The 19,026-nt window shown below is 52.2% G+C and overlaps 1 protein-coding gene across 2 annotated transcripts in view; it reads left to right on the top strand.

Annotated features, from left to right (window-relative positions):
* Positions 1-19,026, top strand: part of ALDH1A3 (aldehyde dehydrogenase 1 family member A3) — a 37,093-nt gene that overhangs the window by 11,176 nt on the left and 6,891 nt on the right. For both annotated transcript variants that reach the window (XM_059371674.1, XM_059371673.1), the window contains exons 4-12: positions 1,892-2,021; positions 2,355-2,416; positions 5,057-5,185; positions 6,948-7,061; positions 9,282-9,384; positions 11,453-11,637; positions 14,962-15,126; positions 16,303-16,460; positions 17,733-17,807. In XM_059371674.1, the coding sequence (XP_059227657.1) occupies positions 1,892-2,021; positions 2,355-2,416; positions 5,057-5,185; positions 6,948-7,061; positions 9,282-9,384; positions 11,453-11,637; positions 14,962-15,126; positions 16,303-16,460; positions 17,733-17,807 (1,121 nt within the window). The remainder of the gene's footprint in view (positions 1-1,891; positions 2,022-2,354; positions 2,417-5,056; positions 5,186-6,947; positions 7,062-9,281; positions 9,385-11,452; positions 11,638-14,961; positions 15,127-16,302; positions 16,461-17,732; positions 17,808-19,026) is intronic.

A 19,026-nucleotide genomic window follows, 5' to 3' on the forward strand; every position in this document is an offset into this window, starting at 1 on the left:
TGCCGCACAATGCTACGCTAAGGTCCTCTGCCTTTCTCTTCCTCATCTGATCCCAGAAAAGGGCCAAGAATAAACCTCCAGTCCCACAGACAGATCTGCAGATGCTGTCCGGAGTGCCCAGGCCAGGACCTTTCGGCATGATTTGCCACAATTGCGTTTCCCATGGAAAAATAAGTTTCAGCTTGGAAACAGTAGGAGCCAAAGTACAGTGTACTAGATGTTACCTTGGCCTGACTTGGTCCCTGAACAGCGTCTTGCAGGGGTTAGGATCCATCCCAGACCTAGACCAGCCCTGTCATCTTCGGCAACGCACACTCCTGTCTCCTTGGTGTCCCCAAATAAGGATCGCCGAAAAGGAAGCTGCCAAAAAAGATAATGAACATAGTCATCCCGCCTAAAAATGTCATCATGAAACAGTTAGCATGGCCCTTCCTGGGGGCTGGCCCCGTCCTAGCCCTCACCCCAGCTCCAAGAGGCAAGTATCACTCTTACTATTATTATTCTCCTTTACAGATGAAGAAACCGTCAGAGAGGGATTTTTTTTGGCGGCCTGCCATTCTGGGAAGTGGTAGTTCCTTCCTAGGAAGGCTCTGCTCCTCCCCGAAGCAAAGTTCTGAGACAGTCGCTCCAAGGACCCTGGGTAGCCATTCTGCAGTCTTCCCAGATGCAAATGTCTTGGGGCAGCAGCCTAAGGAGTAGTCAGTGTGCTGGCCAGAAGTTAGATGCCACTGAAATCAGTGCCCCTGCTGGGTGACCTTAGGTGACACCTGGTTCTGTTAGCCCTGGTGTGGGCACCCAGAGGTGTCAGGGGCAGAGATGAGGCCGATGCAGGTGCACGTGGAGGCCCCTCTCTTCCCCAGTGAGTCACCGTCTCACTACATGGACTCTAAAAGGAGAATCCAGCCCCAGGCTATGTGTCTGGGTGGCCACTTCCTGCAGAGATCCATGACAGGCGGTTTCGGCGCCGGGCTCCACTGGGGCCGCTTGTCTGAGGGACAAAGGGGTCCTCTTAAACCCCAGGCTGGAAATAGAAAAGAATCCCGGCCATTGAGTGGCTGCCCACTCGCCCTGGGTAATCACCTCCCTCACCACCGAGGGCGAGCCCGCTCCCTCCCGACTGCGCATCCGGCTTGGGCAGCCCGGTTGGGGAGGACACTGCCTTTTGTGCTGGTGTCTCTACCCTTCGGGGCTCCGTCGCTCTTTCCACAGCCATGCTGGTCAGCCCAGCCAGGAAGGAAGAACCTGCAGCATCCCCCCTTTTATTAGAGGATGCGAGCCCTCTCTAGAGCCCCCCTGAAAATCAGCTAACCTCCTGAAAGCTTCCTTAGGATGCCACAAGCCCACGTGGCCAGGTCCCCCAGCTGGGCTCTAGACAGAAGACCAAATGACACTGTGCCTTCCCTCCCAGGGAGACTCCAGATCACCCTTCCACCTGCCTTCCTTTGCGGGGACGCCTGCCCATGCCCTGGCCATCACCTCCCCCCGCAAACTGAACACTTCCCCCGCCAAGATTTTATTTATTTATTTGACAGAGAGAGAGAGAGGGAACACAAGCAGGGGGAGTAAGAGTGGGAGAAGCAGGCTTCCCGCCGAGCAGAGAGCCCGATTCTGGACTCAATCCCAGGACCCCGCGATCATGACCTGAGGTGAAGGCAGACGTTTAATGACTGAGCCACCCAGGTGCCCCCCAAACTGAGCATTTTTGAAAGCAGAGTAATCCTTGACAGTCTGAGACCGGGGGAAACACAGTGGCCTGCTTTTGGAAGGGACACAAGGAACACGGCAGACGCGGCGTCCTCGGACTGTGTTCTCTGGCCCCACCCCCAGCTCTAACCCCTTGATGGCGAAGAAGGAAACTGCACGTGACCCAGATACTGTCTTTTCCCTGCAGACCCTGGAAACGATGGACACAGGGAAGCCGTTCCTTCACGCCTTTTTCATCGATCTGGAGGGCTGTATTAAAACCCTCAGATACTTTGCAGGGTGGGCTGACAAAATACAGGGCAGGACCATCCCCACAGGTGAGCCAATGCGGGACTCGCAGCCTCATATGGGGGTCCCGGGGGCTCTGTCTTCTCGTCGTTCCTGGTAGCCTTTGCAGAGCACCCTTGTTCCCCGCCGACTCCTCCCCTCGGGGCCCCCTTCCCTTTTGCAAAAGGAAGTGGGCTTGTGCTGATTTCTCCTTTGGAATTTCACTTTTAACGTTGAGTTAAATGTCCCTTCTTTGTGGACTAGACAAGACTTGGAGCTGACACGTTGGTGGGCTTCTGGGTTTCTTTCTTGTCTTTTTGCAACATAAAACCCTCAGCCGAGATTAATCCCATATGTTCTACTCCACGAAACCTCTCTTTCAGATGACAACGTGGTATGCTTCACCAGGCATGAGCCCATAGGTGTATGTGGGGCCATCACTCCTGTAAGTATGGCAACTTCTCTAGATAGATCCATGTAGATTCTGCCCCACTCCCCGGTGGCCTCTGGGATCAGTTTCTGGTGTGTTTCGGTCACACTGGCATTAACTGAGTATTTTCTCTCTGGCAGGAGGCTGGGTGCTTCAGAGTTATTGGGGTGGGTTAGCTCCCGTACCTGCTCTCACAGGGTTGACTCCTGAGCACAGCAGAAGGCACTGTGGATTCCAGCCGAGGGCTCAACAATGCCAGTTTCTCTAGGGCAGGGGTCTTTTAAGAGGGCCTTGAAGGATGAGAAAGAGTCATTCCATAGGAAAATGGGTCTTCTAAGCAGTAGGAATGGCCCCAGGGAGGGTGTCAAGGTGTCTGGACTCCGGGGGGGGGGGGGGGGGGCGGGGGGGGGGGGGGGAGCAATAGCAGGACAGCTGGTAAGGCCACACTTAGATAAGGACAAAGTGATGAAGAGGAGGAGCACATGTCCAGTGGTCCAGGCCGGGCACCCACTAGGGCGTGGCTGCTGAGGGCCTGGGACTCTATTCACTGGGCAGTGGGGAGCCTGACAGGTAGCAGGGAATGGAGTGATGCTGCCTATCTGTTGAAGAAAGCCTCGGGCCACTGCAGGAGGCTGTGCAGATAGGCAGCAGCGTGGAGAGAGGACTGCAAGTGTGCTCCGTGTGTCCCTTCTGCCAGCCGTTGGGAGCCCACTGTGAGCCAGGCACGGTGTCAGGGTCCCAGGTACTGAGGACAGGAAGCCAGAGGGCTCAGCCCTCTGAGGGTCCCTGAGGAACTCACAGGTCAGTTAAAAGGCTGAGAAGGGAAGCCCCAAGAAAAATGGTAAGATAGGACCTGTTGGAAGACCAAGGGGAAGCATGGATTTGAAAGCTCCTAAGGAGGTCGAGTTGGTCGAGTTTAGTGTCTCATCAGAGGTCGGGGGTGAGTCATGGCTGGAACTGGGTAGATGGTGTTGCTGGTGGATTTGCGGAAGACTGGGGGAGAAGCGGGTTGGGGTGGAGTGCCATGACAGATGAAGGTCATTCTAGGCAGATTGTCATAGAGGGGCTAGTGGAAGAGACAAGCAAAGGGTCCCATCAGACATTTGCATATTTGGCTTGGGGGCTCCAGAGAGGTGAGGCCTGGAGACGGCCACAGGCAGTGGTCAGGACAGAGGAATTTCCTGCCCGTCAGGTTGGGAGGGGGATCCTGCAAAGAGGGATGCAGAGTGAGAGAAGAGGGCCTGGGGCCAAATCCCCCATACGTTGTTAGGAGATCTGAATGAGAAGTCTGAGCAGCTAGGGTCAGGGGCATCCCTGGAATGGAATACATTTCCAGAAAAAGACTATGGTCAATAGGGTCCTCTCCTTGGTAGCAACTAAAAAAGACACAACTGTTAGATTTGCTCGCTGACAGCAGTGTGGGGAGTTTGGGGTGCAGTGGAAGTCCCATTGCTGGGGCTTACAGAAGGGGACCTAAGCATGTGGGCACAGCTCTAACAAGAAGCTTCGAGGGGAGAGAAGGGAGCTGCTGGAAGTGGCAGAAGCCAAGGGAAGGTACAGATTTGCTTGTCAGAGAGGAGAGATGATGGTATTTTTGTGCTAAGGAGTGGAGGTCCAGGAAGAAGAGGGGACCCCAATCATTAGTGGGGGGTACCCCAAAACAATGCCTCCCATCATTTAGCCAAGCACATTGGCCCTTGGGAACTGGGATCTTAGATTTGTTGTCTCGTGGTAAGAATTCCAGAGGGAGCTGGGAGAGAAATTAGAGTGGTCTGATCATGAGGTAGCTACCTTCAGCCAGCCCTGTAGGTACAGCTTCACAGAAAGCTCCTCTGTTCGGCATCCTTGGAACATAAGGAGCCAAAGGGACTGCTTTGGGATGGGATGGTTGGGGGACAGCTAGAATCAAGCTACCTGCTCTCTTAGAGATGCTCGGTTTCATTGTGCCTCATCGAAGATGATACTCGGAGGGGCAGGGTAGCGGGGGACAGGGGGACATAAGGCTCGCTATGAATCCCGGCCTTCACCTGCTAGTTTGTGACCTTGGGCAAGTGACCTCTCCCTTCTGTGCTTCATCTGTAAATGGAGGGGATAATAGGACTATCTCATATGCATTGATAGGGATCAAATGAATTAAGTGTTCAGTGGCTGGAACAGCACCTGGAACAGAGTGAACGCTCTGTGGCTGTTACCTCTTGTGTTAGGCTTCTTATCACAGTGATTTTGGTGTCCTTGCCTCTGTAGTTGAAAGACGACAAGAGACACATTTCCCAGCATGATCTCCACCAAACAGCAATCCAGTGGGGGTTTAGTATGTATTCTGTAAGAAGAGAAAAAGATCCTGTAATACCTGAGTTTAGCAGAGGCAAGCCTCGTTCCTGCAGTATTTTTCAGCTCCTTTAACACACTGATAGCATCATAAACCTCTAAGAGGAGAAGGTAGTGTGCCTACAGCAGAATCCTCTTTGCAAAGACAACTTACGGCAGGAATGCAGGTCTGATCTTTGCACACTCCTATATTATCTCCAACGCCCCAAATCTAGACCGTCCAAAGCAAATTCTTCCCTGGAGACCTTCCTGGGCCTCCAGGACAGGGCGGTGGGGTGGATCGGACTCCCCCCACCCTCACCAAGCTCCTCTATGTTCTGTCCCCAGTGGAACTTCCCTCTGCTGATGCTGGTGTGGAAATTGGCACCCGCCATCTGCTGTGGGAACACCATCGTTGTGAAGCCGGCAGAGCAGACACCCCTCACTGCCCTTTATCTGGGCTCCCTGATCAAAGAGGTAAGGCATCCGAGAAAGAAAGAAAATATTATGTGTTGTTGATAACATCCCCACTCCACCACCGTCACCAGATAAAGCTGCCCCATCACGCCGAGTGGTGCGTGGCAGTGCCAGCCGGCTCACAGCTGAGTGGGAAATGGAATGGCTCCCTGTGTTGTCCTTGGCAGGCGCGCGCGCTCTCTCTCCTGCTTGTGGTCACTGAGCTAGAAGCAACTCCATTCCTCCCACGGATCCTAACGAGAAGACTGAGCTCTTATTATGGGTTCAGACCTATGGTTTAGGAGCAAATGTTTTGTCTGGAGGGTTTGCAGGAGGGTCCCTCCAAGTGTCAGAGGTTCCTTGGGGCTGGCCTCTGTGGTGTAGCCAATGGTCCACTGTTCTCCTGGAGGGGTCCTCTTGCCAGCTCCCACTGAAGGGGCTGCAGCAAGCCGGGCTCATTCACCTGAGCCTCCCTTCCAGTGCTCTGTGCTCGGGACATTGTCTTGTCCCCTCTACTCCCCGCCCCCTACAGCTACCATGCTGGGAAACCAGCAGCCCAAAGAAACACCTCCTTCCAGACACACCAGGCATCATGCTTCAGCCCTGCCGAGCCCAGCTTGTGTGTCGCAGAGAGGTTAAAAAAGAAACAGGAAGGAATGAGGGATGGTAGGGGAGAGCCGTTCCTTTCACTTCTCAGCTGGCTCATACGGTTGGGAAGCAGCACCTTTACTACTTAGAAATAACGCTACAGCCGCCAGGAACTGGCCCGTTTCCCACTTTCCTTTGACTGGGGATGTAGGACATGATTACATCATATTAATGAGACTGACAGATTCTAAAATCACAGCCGTGAACACACAGCACCTAGGAAAACGAAAGACTCCAGCACTGTGTCCCAAAGTCTTGCCTTTCCAAAATAGTGTGTTTGCATGAGATGGTAATTAATAAATTGTTCATTAAATCGCATCCCCCACCTCATTCATTTGTGGTGTTCCTGGTGAATAAAGAGGCCTGGGAGGAGTAGGGCAGGAGGCATGAATGTGAAAGAAGTGACTGTCCCCAGCCTTCAGGATATGCCAGCTTGGGGTGTGGCCCAGGTTCAACAAGCAGGAGCTTGGAGAGCGTGATACCACATTGCCATTTGGAACATTGAGGGGCAGGTTTAAGAAATGGGGGCTGAAGCCCAGGGAGAGGATATATTATTTTTTTAAGATTTTCTATTTATTTATTTGACACAGAGAGAGAGAGAGAGATCACAAGTAGGCAGAAAGACAGACGGGGGTGGGGAAAGCAGGCTCCCCGCTGAGCAGAGAGCCTGATGCGGACCTCAATCCCAGGATCCTGGGATCATGACCTGAGATGAAGGCAGAGACGTAACCCACTGAGCCCCTAGGTGCCCAGGGAGAGGATATTTTGCAGGGGCCTCTGAACCTTGGAGGATGTAATCAGGGTATCTCTCCTCCCTGAGAATACATATGTGTAGACAGAGCCACACGCACACGCACAGAACAGAGCTCAGCCGTGGGGGTTCACTGCCATTTTGCTCCAAGTCCCTTTTGGGTTATGAGGTACTGCCTGGAAGGAAGGGTGTATGGACGCCTCGCCCGGGCCCAGCCTGCACCCTGCCCACTTCGGTCTGGGTCCCCGGGTGGCTGTAAGACCCGGGCCCTGGCTTCCCAAAGAGGGGAACATCTTATAGCCCTGGTTCCCTCAGCCTGAGCGCGGTCTGTGGCCGATATCTGTCCATTCTCCTGCACTGATGGCCACCTTGATTTCCATCCAGGTCGGATTCCCTCCAGGAGTGGTCAACATCGTGCCGGGATTTGGGCCCACAGTGGGAGCAGCGATTTCCTCTCACCCTCAGATCAGCAAGATCGCCTTCACGGGGTCCACAGAGGTAACCCTCCTCACCCACGGTCAGCCAGCGTGGCAGCCGCTGTCTGAACCGAGACCTGGGAACGTTCCCCTCGAGCAGCTGAGCTATGATTATTTCTTCTAAGCGTGGCCACGTTTCAGTGCGTAACAATCAGTTAAAAAAAAAAGGCAAATAAATAAAGTCACTGGTCCAGTTTCCAAACTAAGTAAGTATCTAATAGAACTCAGAAGCCTGAGAAGAAAAGATTGGTAGATAAGACAAAATAAAAATGTAAAACATCCAGAGGACAAACAGTGTCGTAATCGAACTTCACGGATACATAGCAAGCCGGGAGAAGCCATGATGTGTGCAGCTCTCCAAGGCTTAAAATCCATAATACCCTTAAAAATCAGTGAAGAAGGAAAAACAAACAAACGAACAAAAAACAAGCGCTCTCAGTGGTGGGGCAGTGGGTAACTCAGAGAAGGGAAACACCGAATGTCCAAAAAGCTTGACCTGGCTCATTGGTCATCCGGAAAACGCTAATTCAGTGAAAGTCGGGGTCTTTGTCTGTCAGATGGGTAAAAATCGGAATCTGGTCTGAGGCCGTGGGAAGCCAACAGACACTCCCCTATGGCAGTCCCCAGGCACAGGGCCGCCTCGTAGTATCGATCCCACATTTGACTCAGAAATTCCATTTCAAAGCCACTGGTCAGAGAGAGGGCTTCTCACGAGCCCTCAAGGACATGTCTTCCTGTATACCGTGTCCGTTCTGTGCGGGGCGTTACAGCCACTACAGTAAGGAAGACTGTTTCCTGGCTGAGTTTGAAGCACACAAAAAAGTAAACCGTGGGAAAGTGGGTACAGAATGATCCCACGGGGAAAAGTGTGTGTGGAGATAAATCTGTAAGGATACCCAAGAAGTTCTTCCTGTGGCCATGTCTGTGCAGGTCCTGGGGCATAGGGGAAAGGGGAGATGAAAACTTTCCCCCTTTGCCCTGACACACATCTCTGTGTGGAATTCTATGTAATATTCTTCTGTCCTTGAAAAAGAAACAAATAAATGCTTCCCAAACACTAAGTGCCGCCCCCCCTGCCCCGCCATCTCCCCACAAATTTAGTCACCAGGAGCCCAAGCTGTCTTCTCCCCCAATAGCAGACTCGTCCCTTCTCCTGCCCATGCCCGGCTTCTCTGCAGAGACACCTGAACCCTCTCTAGGCGCCTTTAGGGCTGCCCCATGGGTCCAGTGGGGTGCTTTTCTCACTGGGCAGCCAAACTCAGGGACAAGAAAGTGGCCTCTGCCAGTGGCCTTGCTCGGCTGGCAGGCATGTCTGGAAGGGGGATGGGGTGCTTTCCCACTTTAGGTCCCCCTGCTGCACCCAGCTACGAAAGCCCACCTCAACCCTCAACGAAAGCCCATTCTCTCAACAGGGAATTGCCAGTCTGTGGCAGACTGGTGTTACTTCTGCTACTCTCTGGGGACCATCCCTGTCACTGTGGGACTATTCCAAACGTCATTCACTCCATCACCTATGAGCTGGTCAATATTTAAAATGTACTCACACCTTAGTTTTGGGGGAACAGCCTCTTGCTGGCTGTCTGGTTCTAAGTGTCTGTGTGCGGCTCGGTCTCCTGAGAGTCTGTGGGGCCCGCCGAATGATGGTCCGGCCCTTGACTCTGGCAGTGTGTGCTGTGATAGGAGAGACCCCCTGGGTACATGAAGGAGGTTGGTGAGGGGTCCTGTTCCTGCCCCATGTACCGGTTCTCTCCCTTCCCCCTGGGGAAGCCTCAGTCTTGAGTCTGTTGCCAGAGAATTGGCTCTTTCTCCTTCTGAAGGTCAGCTTCCCTATTACCATAAATTTGGAGGTTCCCGCAGATTATACCAAAGAGCCCCGCGTCCCCCATGAGCGAGCCCTGGAACAGCTACCCCTGAGTCCCCTCGAGCCCTTTTCCAGACGAGCTGGACCAGCCTGCTTCCAGGAGCTGGCTGTGCCACTAGCCCGCTGTGTGGCTGTGGGCGTATCACTGGGCCTTCCAGAGGCTCCCACTTCATCCACCCCTGTAAGTGGAGCAGCTCAGACCAAGTGATGTCAAGGTCTGATCCGTGAGGAGACACAGGGAGAGGCCGGGGCCTAGGGAGGCAGCATCAGAGGCCTAAGGCTCCTGGGCAGAGAGGCAGGAGATCCATAGATTTATCAAGAACGTCTGGGACACATCTGGCCCCAGCCAAGGTTTCATCTGGTCTGTTTTTCATCCTGAAGGTTGGAAAGTTGGTTAAAGAAGCCGCCTCTCGGAGCAATCTGAAGAGGGTGACCCTGGAGCTTGGGGGGAAGAACCCCTGTATCGTGTGCGCAGATGCTGACCGTGAGTGTCTCCCCTTCTGGACGTTGCTGGGGTTTAGTCCTTAAATCTCTTCCTGATTCCTTGTGCAAGCTCAGAACCAGCTGAGAGAGAGACACACGTATACACATGAAATGGCAATGTTTATCCACCTTGGGTTTTCCTGTCCTAAGCAGGCAGATGAGATCAAAACACCAGCTTTATTGCTCATGGAAAGCTGCCTTGGGGAAATATGTGTCCTGGGGGGGTGGGGGGGCAAGGGGCTGCCTGTTTCTGACCTTCAAGATTATGTTTGTGTTCCCCGTCCCTGCAGAGCTGGGGCCATAAGGAGCCGATCCAGATCTTTCTCCAGACTCCCCTGTGCAGGGAGATGGCCAGGAGAGGGAGGAGCTGGGCAGGTGCTCCCCACTCACAGGCATTAATCACCCCCTACCCCTCTCCGAAACTTGAGATGTTTCTTCCTTCTTTGTCTCAGGCCTAACAAATGAGACGACAGTGGCAGCGGACCCTTAAACATGTCCCCCTAGTCTGGGTCCTGTTTGTCTCTCGCCACCACATCTTCTCTGAGCAAGCATCCCTGCCCAGCAGCTTGGGGACAGTGTGTGTCTTGCTAGAGGTTCCTGAGACGATATGAAACTGTATGCTATTCTTGGCTGCCATGTCCAGAGGAAGGAAGGGCCATGTTGGGCATTCAGTCTCCTGCTGACAGGGTCAGCTGCCAAAAGTTGTGCCTTCCCAGGTACCCCTAAGCACCTTCTAGAAAAGCCTTCCTCACCTGCCCCCTGGAAATTCCTTTCATGGAGAACAAAGCTTTACATTCCACTCTCAGATAAGGTGGGCACTGCAAATATCCCTGAGAAAAGGGACCCTAGTACAAGTTCTTGCTAAAGTGTAAAGGACTGATATCTCTGTGGGAGAGCGAGTAACCTGGGTGAGGCAGCAAGCTTCAGGGAAGGAGAAGGAGGCTGGGCATAAGGACAGATGCCTCCTTTGTTGCCTGGGCTGGTGCTTCCTTGTAGAAGCCTTGGTAGTGTTGGTACTGGTTTCTGGAACCACACAGAGCAGTTCTGGCTATTGCAACATCTGGGGTCCCAAACTCCAGTCCTGAAGAGCCAGAACCCTTGTTTCATATTCTTGTGCCACCATATCTGGGCACCTGGTCTCCACTTCAGCTCCTCCTCTCTCCCTGACACTGAAGGACACTGCAGCTAGAACACAAAACTCCCTTCCGTTCAGCGGTTGGTTTTATAAGGCTCATGAACGCCGAGGGCAGCATTCCCCAGAGCTGCTTCAGAGCGGTGCCGGGGTGTCTGGATAGCCTGCCCATGCCCTGCAGGGGCCATGCGTTTGCCCAGTGCAAAGTGTGCAAAGTGTGCCCAGTGCATTTCCTAAGCAGCAGCGGGCATGTTGGAGGGGGGCAGGGGTGCAGAAAAACCAGCTTACTGTGGAGCGCTGGAGACCACACTGTGAGCTGTAAGCGATACCCCACTGAGCATTCTTCTCCCTGAAGCACGGCCCCAAAGGTTTTCCTTACTAAGCACCCTTCTGGTTTTAACCCGATGCCTGCTCTCAAGTTCGGATACAGACCTCCTTAGGCAGAATCGGTGCTCTCTTTTTAGACCGTATCTGTCCTAAATGGAGTTAACGTTACTAAGACTTAATAAGCAAAAGAAGCTGACTTCGTAGGACTTGGTAGTGAAGGAACCTCAAGGTGGACTAGCTCTCACCTGTCGGCCTGCGTCAGTACTTACTTCCTGAAGACTATTCTAGAACTCTTTGGAATGCAGGTCCTCCAGAAAGGGGGAGGAGTGGGGGTCCGGAAGCAGGTGAACCGGGGAGTGCAAACTCTCTGTGGTCCTTAGAGTAAGGAAGGCCTGCACTAAGGGACTGATTTCCTCCCACACTCGGGTGCACCCAGAAAATCCTTGTTCCTGTCCTCTCTGTTGGGAAATGCCGGGAATAAAACTAATTTCTGCAACACGGCCATTCCGGGGCCTGTTTTCTGGTGCGGGCAATTAGCGTTGCAGCTGTCACCCGTCCTGCCCTAACGACTTAATCGCTTCCTCCTGCCCCCGCCACCCCCTCCGTCCAGTGGACTTGGCAGTGGAGTGCGCCCATCAGGGAGTTTTCTTCAACCAAGGTCAGTGCTGCACGGCCGCCTCCAGGGTGTTCGTGGAGGAGCAGATCTATGCGGAGTTTGTGAAGCGGAGCGTGGAGCACGCCAAGAAGCGTCTGGTGGGAGACCCCTTCGACGTCAGAACGGAGCAGGGGCCGCAGGTAACCCACTGATGCTGCAGAACCTGCAGTGTGCCTCTGGGGACTGAACCAGGCAGCCCCTCTCGCCCTTGGCCCCTTACAGCTCTGGTGCTTTTCCATCAATTCCGGGGTCCCTCCCAAACAGAAGGGAGGCTGCCTCGCCTTCCACTTGCTTTCGTTTTGACGCCACCCCATCGCGTCTCTGTGGGCTTATAAAGCAGGAGTGGACACACAGAGGTTTTGCTCTTTGCGGCTGATAATGCCACGCTTAAGGCTCCAGCAAGGAGGGAGGCATTCCCAGTTCATACAGCGCCATGCCTGTGCCCTCCAGCCAAGAGGGCCGTCCAGTCTCTGAGCCACCAGGATTCCCAGAAGAGAGACTCGGGCAGAGGCTGTGTTACCTGGCTGGTCTCCCTGCAGAAGAGGGGTTGTAACCATGGCCAAAAGGCAGCAAAGTACAGGCAGAGGCCAAATACCTAGAGCCCACGGTCTGAGCCTCCAGGCCCTCCCTGGAACTCACGTGCACTGTAGGACAAGGTCACGGTCAGAAACCAAAGAATCCCAGTGGAGAGGGAGTGCAGAGGGCTCAGGGAACAGGGCTGCGTTTCTGGGCAGGAGGAACCCATCTCCGGAGGCCTGATTTTCAAAACTAACGACGGGATGAAAATGATCATAACCGCGAGGTTTAATAACCTCTTTAAAAGGGCACATCGTGTATCACTTTCTTACTAATTATGCAGTACAGCAGATGGATAAATATTTAAAAGAGAGCGGCCTGACCATCCATGCATTATTGAAATAGAGCTCGACAGCAACCCGCTTTGCTGGGAGCCAAAGTCCTGCCCCAGCCACGAAGTTGCAAATCACATGTCCAGACTCTGTACTTGTGTCTGTCCCGGGAGCTCACTGCTTCTGCACTGCACTGGCACCACATGTTTACATGGGAAGCCACACAAGTTTGGCTCTGTGACTTTGTGGAAGTCCCCATCTGGAAAATGGAAGTAATGGATGAATAGTGTGAATATTTCAAGATACCTAATAAGTTTATTTTTTAAAGGTGGAGGCAAGGGGAGCATTCAATGACAGGCTCCCTGATCCTGTGGCAAAAGAAGTGCATGACTTCAGGCCATGTCTATCAGGTCTTGCTTAACCATCCCGTGGGGGTGCCCTGGCCGGGGAAGGGGGAGGACCATGTGGGAAAAGGTGCATTTCTGGCCATTGTGCCCATCCTTGCCTAGCCCCAGCCCACATGCACGGCGGCTCCAATGCCACGTGACCCTGGTGGAGAGAAGCATCCCAGTTGTGGCCAAAACCCTCTACCCTGCCAGACCTCAACTCCAAACCTAATGGCCAGTGACACGAAGTTGTCTAGTGACCTCGGTTGGATTTCAGGTCTGAATGCAAACATGGCCACAAGCCATTATCAAATCCACCGTGGTTGTAAAGCTAATTCAGACTCCGTGGGAAATATGCGAGCTGATCCCATACTAAGGAAACCTTTCACCCCATCATTATTTGTAAGTCTCTTTCCAAGGCTCCAGGCTTGACTTCTGAAGCCAGATAGAGAAATCTCTTCCAAGAGAGCAGATTCAAACAGAATGGGTGTTGATTTCGTCGGTGCTTTTGATGCTGCTGCTAAAAGTCCTTCTGAAAGCTCACTTAAGCCGCCTAACCTCAGCATATTATTTTAGGACGATGTTGGATTTTTTTCCTCCCAAAGTGCTTTTTCATCTACTGTAATAAGATTTTTACTCAGAGAGGATTTACAGCTGTCCAAATAGTCCTGTCTTTCTCCTGCCTATTACACAGCTAGCTGACCTAGATCAGTGTCCACTGCAGACAGCCAGCCAAATGCTCCAGAATCGTTCAGGTTTATTTGGCAACTGAGCAACGAGGCGCATAAACATTGCACAAGACACCTGGTGGGGGTGGTTCCGGTGCCCTCTGCAGCAGAGCCAAGTGTAGCTTCCAACCTGTCCTTCGGAGTCTGCCTGACTCTATCCCTGGTGTTGTGCCCGGCCATGTCCTTTACTTCTGGAAGGTTCTCCTTCCAGCACAGGAATGCACCAGCTGACATTTCTTGGGGGATTATTAGATTGAGACAATGTGTTCACATGGACTCATCAGGAAGAATGGAGTCTGGATATGCAGGCTTTCCTCGGGGACCCAGCATTGCCCCTAGGACAGACAGACAGAAAATGGTCATAGCCATTCAGGACCTGTATTTGGTGAAGCCCTTCAAACCATCTTGGCCTCTGGGGAGGAGGGAAGGGTATCTTGGAACTTTTAACCCCAAACTTGGTTCACCCAAGAGAAGTTGAAAGAACCTTGAGATATTACTGGAATCATTGGAGTTGTTTGAATTACTTGCTTAGGTGGGAGTACATTCCCAGGGGTTAAAACCTAGAACACATAGAGAGGTCAGTGGAGAAAAGGCTTTCTTCCATCCCCCCTTATCCGTTCATAGGCCTGGTTCTTAACCTTCCTTCTATGGGTATCGCACAGTCTTAGTTTCTCATGTATCCCTCCAGAACTTCTTTATGGATATAGAAGCAAGTATGAATATGTGCTCTCATTTCCCCTGGTTTTTTTTTTTTACCCAAAGGGTAACTGATATCTATCCTGTTTTTCACCTTGGTTTTTGTGCCCTTGTAAGAAACTTGGAAGGGCTTTCTATACTAGGCTGGGGGTTGGAGGTACAGGGTGAGGTGGTCAGCTTTCCTTCTCCCTTCTCTGCACCATGGATGGGCAATTCCACAACTGTCACCCTCATCCCACATGCCCTGTAAGAAGAGGGCAGGGCTTCCAGATAACCTACATGACACTCAGCTAGACTGGAAGTTTAAATGAGCAAAGAAGACTTTTTTTTTAAATCATAAGCATATCCCAAATAAGGAAAGACTTCTTTAGCATAAGCATATCCCAATCGTGACTTGGGATATGCTTATGCTAAGAAAGTCTTCCAAAAACGCAAATTTAACTGGGTGCCTTGTAATTTTATTTGTGAAATCTAGCAACCCTTGCAGGATGCAAGAAGTTGGGAGAGCAAAGAATGTCACCATTTCAGAGGTTTGCTTAATAGCATGGAAGGGGTGGGTGGTAGGATAGACAGTACACGGGAACGGATGAGGAGAGCCCATCTCCCCATCTCTCCCCTGCTCCAAAAAGCCTAGACTTGTGCATCAGAGGAATATTCACATACAAGGCACATCTGTCCCGTGAATTATGACTTGACAAGAACACTTAGGGGTAGGACAGCTGATCATGTGAATGGCCGTTGGACCCATAAGATGGCAGCCGCCACCCGAAAGGACTTCAAGCCATACCTCTCCTTGTGTTTTGCAGATAGACCAAAAGCAGTTTGACAAAATCCTCGATCTGATCGAGAGTGGGAAGAAGGAGGGAGCCAAGCTGGAATGTGGGGGTTCAGCCATGGAAGACAGGGGGCTCTTCATCAAACCCACTGTCTTCTCAGAAGTTACGGACACCATGCGCATTGCCAAAGAGGAGGTACTGGAGGTGGCAGGAAAATCTTCATCTCCAGGGGGCTCTTGTGGGGTGGGAGGGCGAGAGGAGGGGGTCTTACAAAGAGAAGTCTTCTCCAGGGCTCAGGGACCCCGGAGGTCATTGTGAGGGGATAGTTTTCCTTTCTCCCGTGGCTTTCTCCCTCTCCTTTGGTTTCTGAGGGAAGCCATCTTGCCTACCTGCCTTTGGGAACCCCTAGCTCTCTATAGCAGCTGTAGAGTTTGTCCTAAACCCCCCATTTTACATGTCTCTGGGGAGCCTCAGTCCCTCTCCTTTCTTTTAACACATCCTCGGGTTAGCTCATGGTGGAGGGGTCTTGCCCCCTCTGGGTTTTACCAGTGGATTCACAGCCTAAAGCTGCCTTCAGCCCCTCTAGACTGAATTAAAATGAAAAGTGTGTTCATTCAAAGAACACATCGGGGCTGGAATTCTCTTTGAAGTTTTCTGTCATGAGCATCCTTGGAAATGCTGGAAATTGAGGAGACCCCGCTCCAATAAAAGTGGGATTCTAACTTGGTCTTTCAATCTCACTGTTAGTCTGGATGGTCACTGGTTCCCACCTAGGGTCCTGGGGGGTCGGACCCTGGGCTGTGAGGTGTTTTGGGACGCAGAAAAAGTGAATCACCGCTGAGCGTTTCCTGTGTGGGTATTTTATAGACTTTCTCCTGGAGGTTTTTATGGGATTTTTATTTTTATTTTACATTGCGAGGAACAATGTCTTCCTCCGTCCCCTGGGAGTTATTAGGGAGACATTTTATGGTGCCTTGTTGATGGAAAACGTACCGCCAAGAGGCCGGGGCACACAGTCCTACAGCTGTGCCCTACAACCCCCTCAGCAATAACTTCCCACAAAAAAACTCGCCAAGTTTTGTCTTATGGGCACGTCAGCAGGATGGGGCTTCTCAGAAGCCCTGATGACAATAAGAAAAAGAAGCCTGGAACATGCTTTCGGTTGGTATCTTAAGTTCGGCTTAGTCGTAACCCTTCCCTTCAGATGTCAACTGTCCAGTAGCTCAAAAGATCTCCGCAGGTTCTTTGCTCTCCAGTCCTCGTTCCTCACACGTGTGAGCGCTCAGGATGAAATGAAGGCCGTACTTGCTCAGAACGGACGCCCTTCATCCGGACGCCCCTCTCACCGCCCTTTTTGCAATTCCACATTAGATTTTTGGACCGGTGCAGCCAATCCTGAAGTTCAAAAATATCGAAGAAGTGATAAAAAGGGCCAACAGCCTTGAATACGGACTCACGGCAGCTGTGTTCACAAAAAACCTCGACAAAGCACTGAAGCTGGCTTCCGCCTTGGAGTCTGGAACCGTATGGTGAGTAGCAGATACATGCGTCTCCACTCTCCGGAGTGGCTGGCTTGCTCGCTGCATGGCCCGTCTATGGACAGACAGCTTCTAGTCACATGTTCCGGGCCAAGCACTGTCTTAGAGCTTTGGTCCATCCTCATGACCACGTCTGAGACGGCCACCATCATTGTCCTGTTTAACAGAGGAAGAAATGGAGACACAGAGAGGCTGGGTGATTTGCCTAGGGTCACACAGCTGGTACAGAGCAGAGCAGAGCAGAGCCCAGAGACGGCCGGCCAGCTCCGCTGCCCCTGTTGCTAACTGCCGTGTTGTGCTGTCCCTCGCGCTCCACTCCCTCCACATTTATTTTTTATTCTGACTCTAAAAGCAGTGCATGGTCTTGTCCGAAATGTGAACCAAAGTCCCTGCTTCCCCAGTCATCTTGCCAATGACATTATCCTCACTAGAACGATGATAGAGCTTTGGGGCTCAGAGAGGCTAAGTTACAAGCCCAGAATCCTTACAAGCCAAGAAGCAGGAGAGCTTTGAGGTCAGGTCTGGCCAATTTCAAAGCTAAATCTTATTCCCCGATGCCACAGTTTCCCTCTTCTTTCTTCTCGCTTTGACATTCCATTCCTATCTTGGCGAAAAGCTTTATGCTTAGGAATATTTAGATTTTAGGCGTGCCTGGGTTGCTCAGTCAGTTAAGCACCTGCCTTCAGCTCAGGTCATGATCCCAGGGTCCCGGAATCGAGTCCCACATCAGAATCCCTGCTCAGTGGGAAGCCTGCTTCTCCCTCTCCCTCTGCCTGCTGCCCTCCCCTGCTTGTGCTCTCCCTCTCTCTCTCTCTGTCAAATAAATAAATTAAAATTAAAAAAAAAATTTTAAAGATTTTATTTATTTATTTGACACAGAGAGAGGTCACAGTAGGCAGAGCAGCAGGCAGAGAGAGAGAGGGGGAAGCAGGCTGCTCCCCGCTGAGCAGGGAGCTCAATGCAGGGCTCGATCCCAGGACCCTGAGATCATGACCCGAGCCGAAGGCAAAGGCTTAACTCACTGAGCCACCCAGGTGCCCCAAAATTTAAAAAAAAAAAAATTTTAAGGAATATTTAAATTTTAGCTTCTGGTGGGAAGAATGCAAAGGTAGAAGTTGAAAACCCACTGTTGTCATTACTAAAACTTTGACAGAAAGTCATCCTTTAGGCAACGGTCTGTTTCAGGCCCCTGAGAGCGGGGACACCCATGACCCTGGTCGGCCTTCCCCCGGTAATTGTGAGCATCTTTCGTTCCTCCTCTAGGATCAACTGCTATAACGCCATCTACGCACAGGCTCCATTTGGTGGCTTTAAAATGTCAGGAAATGGCAGAGAACTGTAAGTATTTGCTCTCGCACGCCTGCGGGCAGGTGAACAAAACACACCCTAGATTCGCAGTGGGCAGGAGTGCGGGCAGGTGTTCTAGTCCACCGGCCTTGCCCCATGCCCCACTGTGTCAGCCATGCCAGGACGGCTGGTGCCCCTTTCCCTCCGGGGCTGTGATGGATCTCTCTCACCCTCTCTGTCCCTCCTGCCTTCCCTCTTCTGCTGTCTTCCACCCTTATCCTCATCCCCTGCTCCTTCGGGCCCTGGGACCAACCTCTAGCCTCGGCTTCCGTGTCCTCCCCGGCACCTAACACATGGAGATACCAATAGAGACTTGGCCCAGGCTCCCCACACGAGGACGGGGGCAGAACTGGAAAAGGGCACTTTTTGCCAGACTCACACAAACCCCAGCCCTCAGCAAGGAAGACAGGCTCTCTCCCAGGCTCTGCGGGCAGATTCGGGGTACTCTGACTCCTTCTCCATGCCTCTCTGGGAGACCTACTTCTGTGCCCTTCATGGCTCCCTCAAATCCACCACATGCTCCCAAAGGGCTGCTTTCCATCTTGCCCGCTGGGAAGAGGCACTCCATGGGCAGAGAGTCATGGACAGGCTTTCTTGTGTCTGGCCCAAGATAAAAGGTCCAGGCACGGAGCCGGACAGAGCGTTCCAGGAGTGGACACACTGTCATTTCCAGCTGGACAAGGCCTTCTCTCCCACGTCCTTCTTGGTGGTTTTTATTAGCCTTTGTGGACAAACAGCTTTTGGGATCCCTCTTCCCAGGGGGACCATCTGTGACAACAGGCAGGGCTGCTCCTGGAACATTTCAGAGGGCTCCGAGCTCTTACTCCTTGTTAAACAGTGTGTGTTATTTATATACAAATGCATTACCTCGTACTTGTTTGTAGATCTTCCAATGGGAGAACTCAGAGGCTTCCCCTCAGCTTGGGCCTTCGCGGGGCCCTTGGGCAGCTCCCCTTCCCGATTCTTCCTAAGGACGTTACGAGAGAACGGGGCTGGCTTCCCTCCCTGAACAAATGCTTTTGACTCTTCTCCATGGAACTGGGGTCCCGCCCCCAATCTTGGTCTATCTTTTTGATCCAGTCATGGCAAATATGCCAGAAACATCCAAACATCTGAGGAAAACATGTCCACTGGTGTCCCTCTCATGCCTATGACATGTTTCCCCTTCAGGGAACCTCAGTAAATTCTCAGCCGTGAGAACCCTTTGTAG

Source organism: Mustela nigripes, chromosome 13, assembly GCF_022355385.1.
Source record: "Mustela nigripes isolate SB6536 chromosome 13, MUSNIG.SB6536, whole genome shotgun sequence".
Classification (NCBI taxonomy): Eukaryota; Metazoa; Chordata; class Mammalia; order Carnivora; family Mustelidae; genus Mustela; species Mustela nigripes.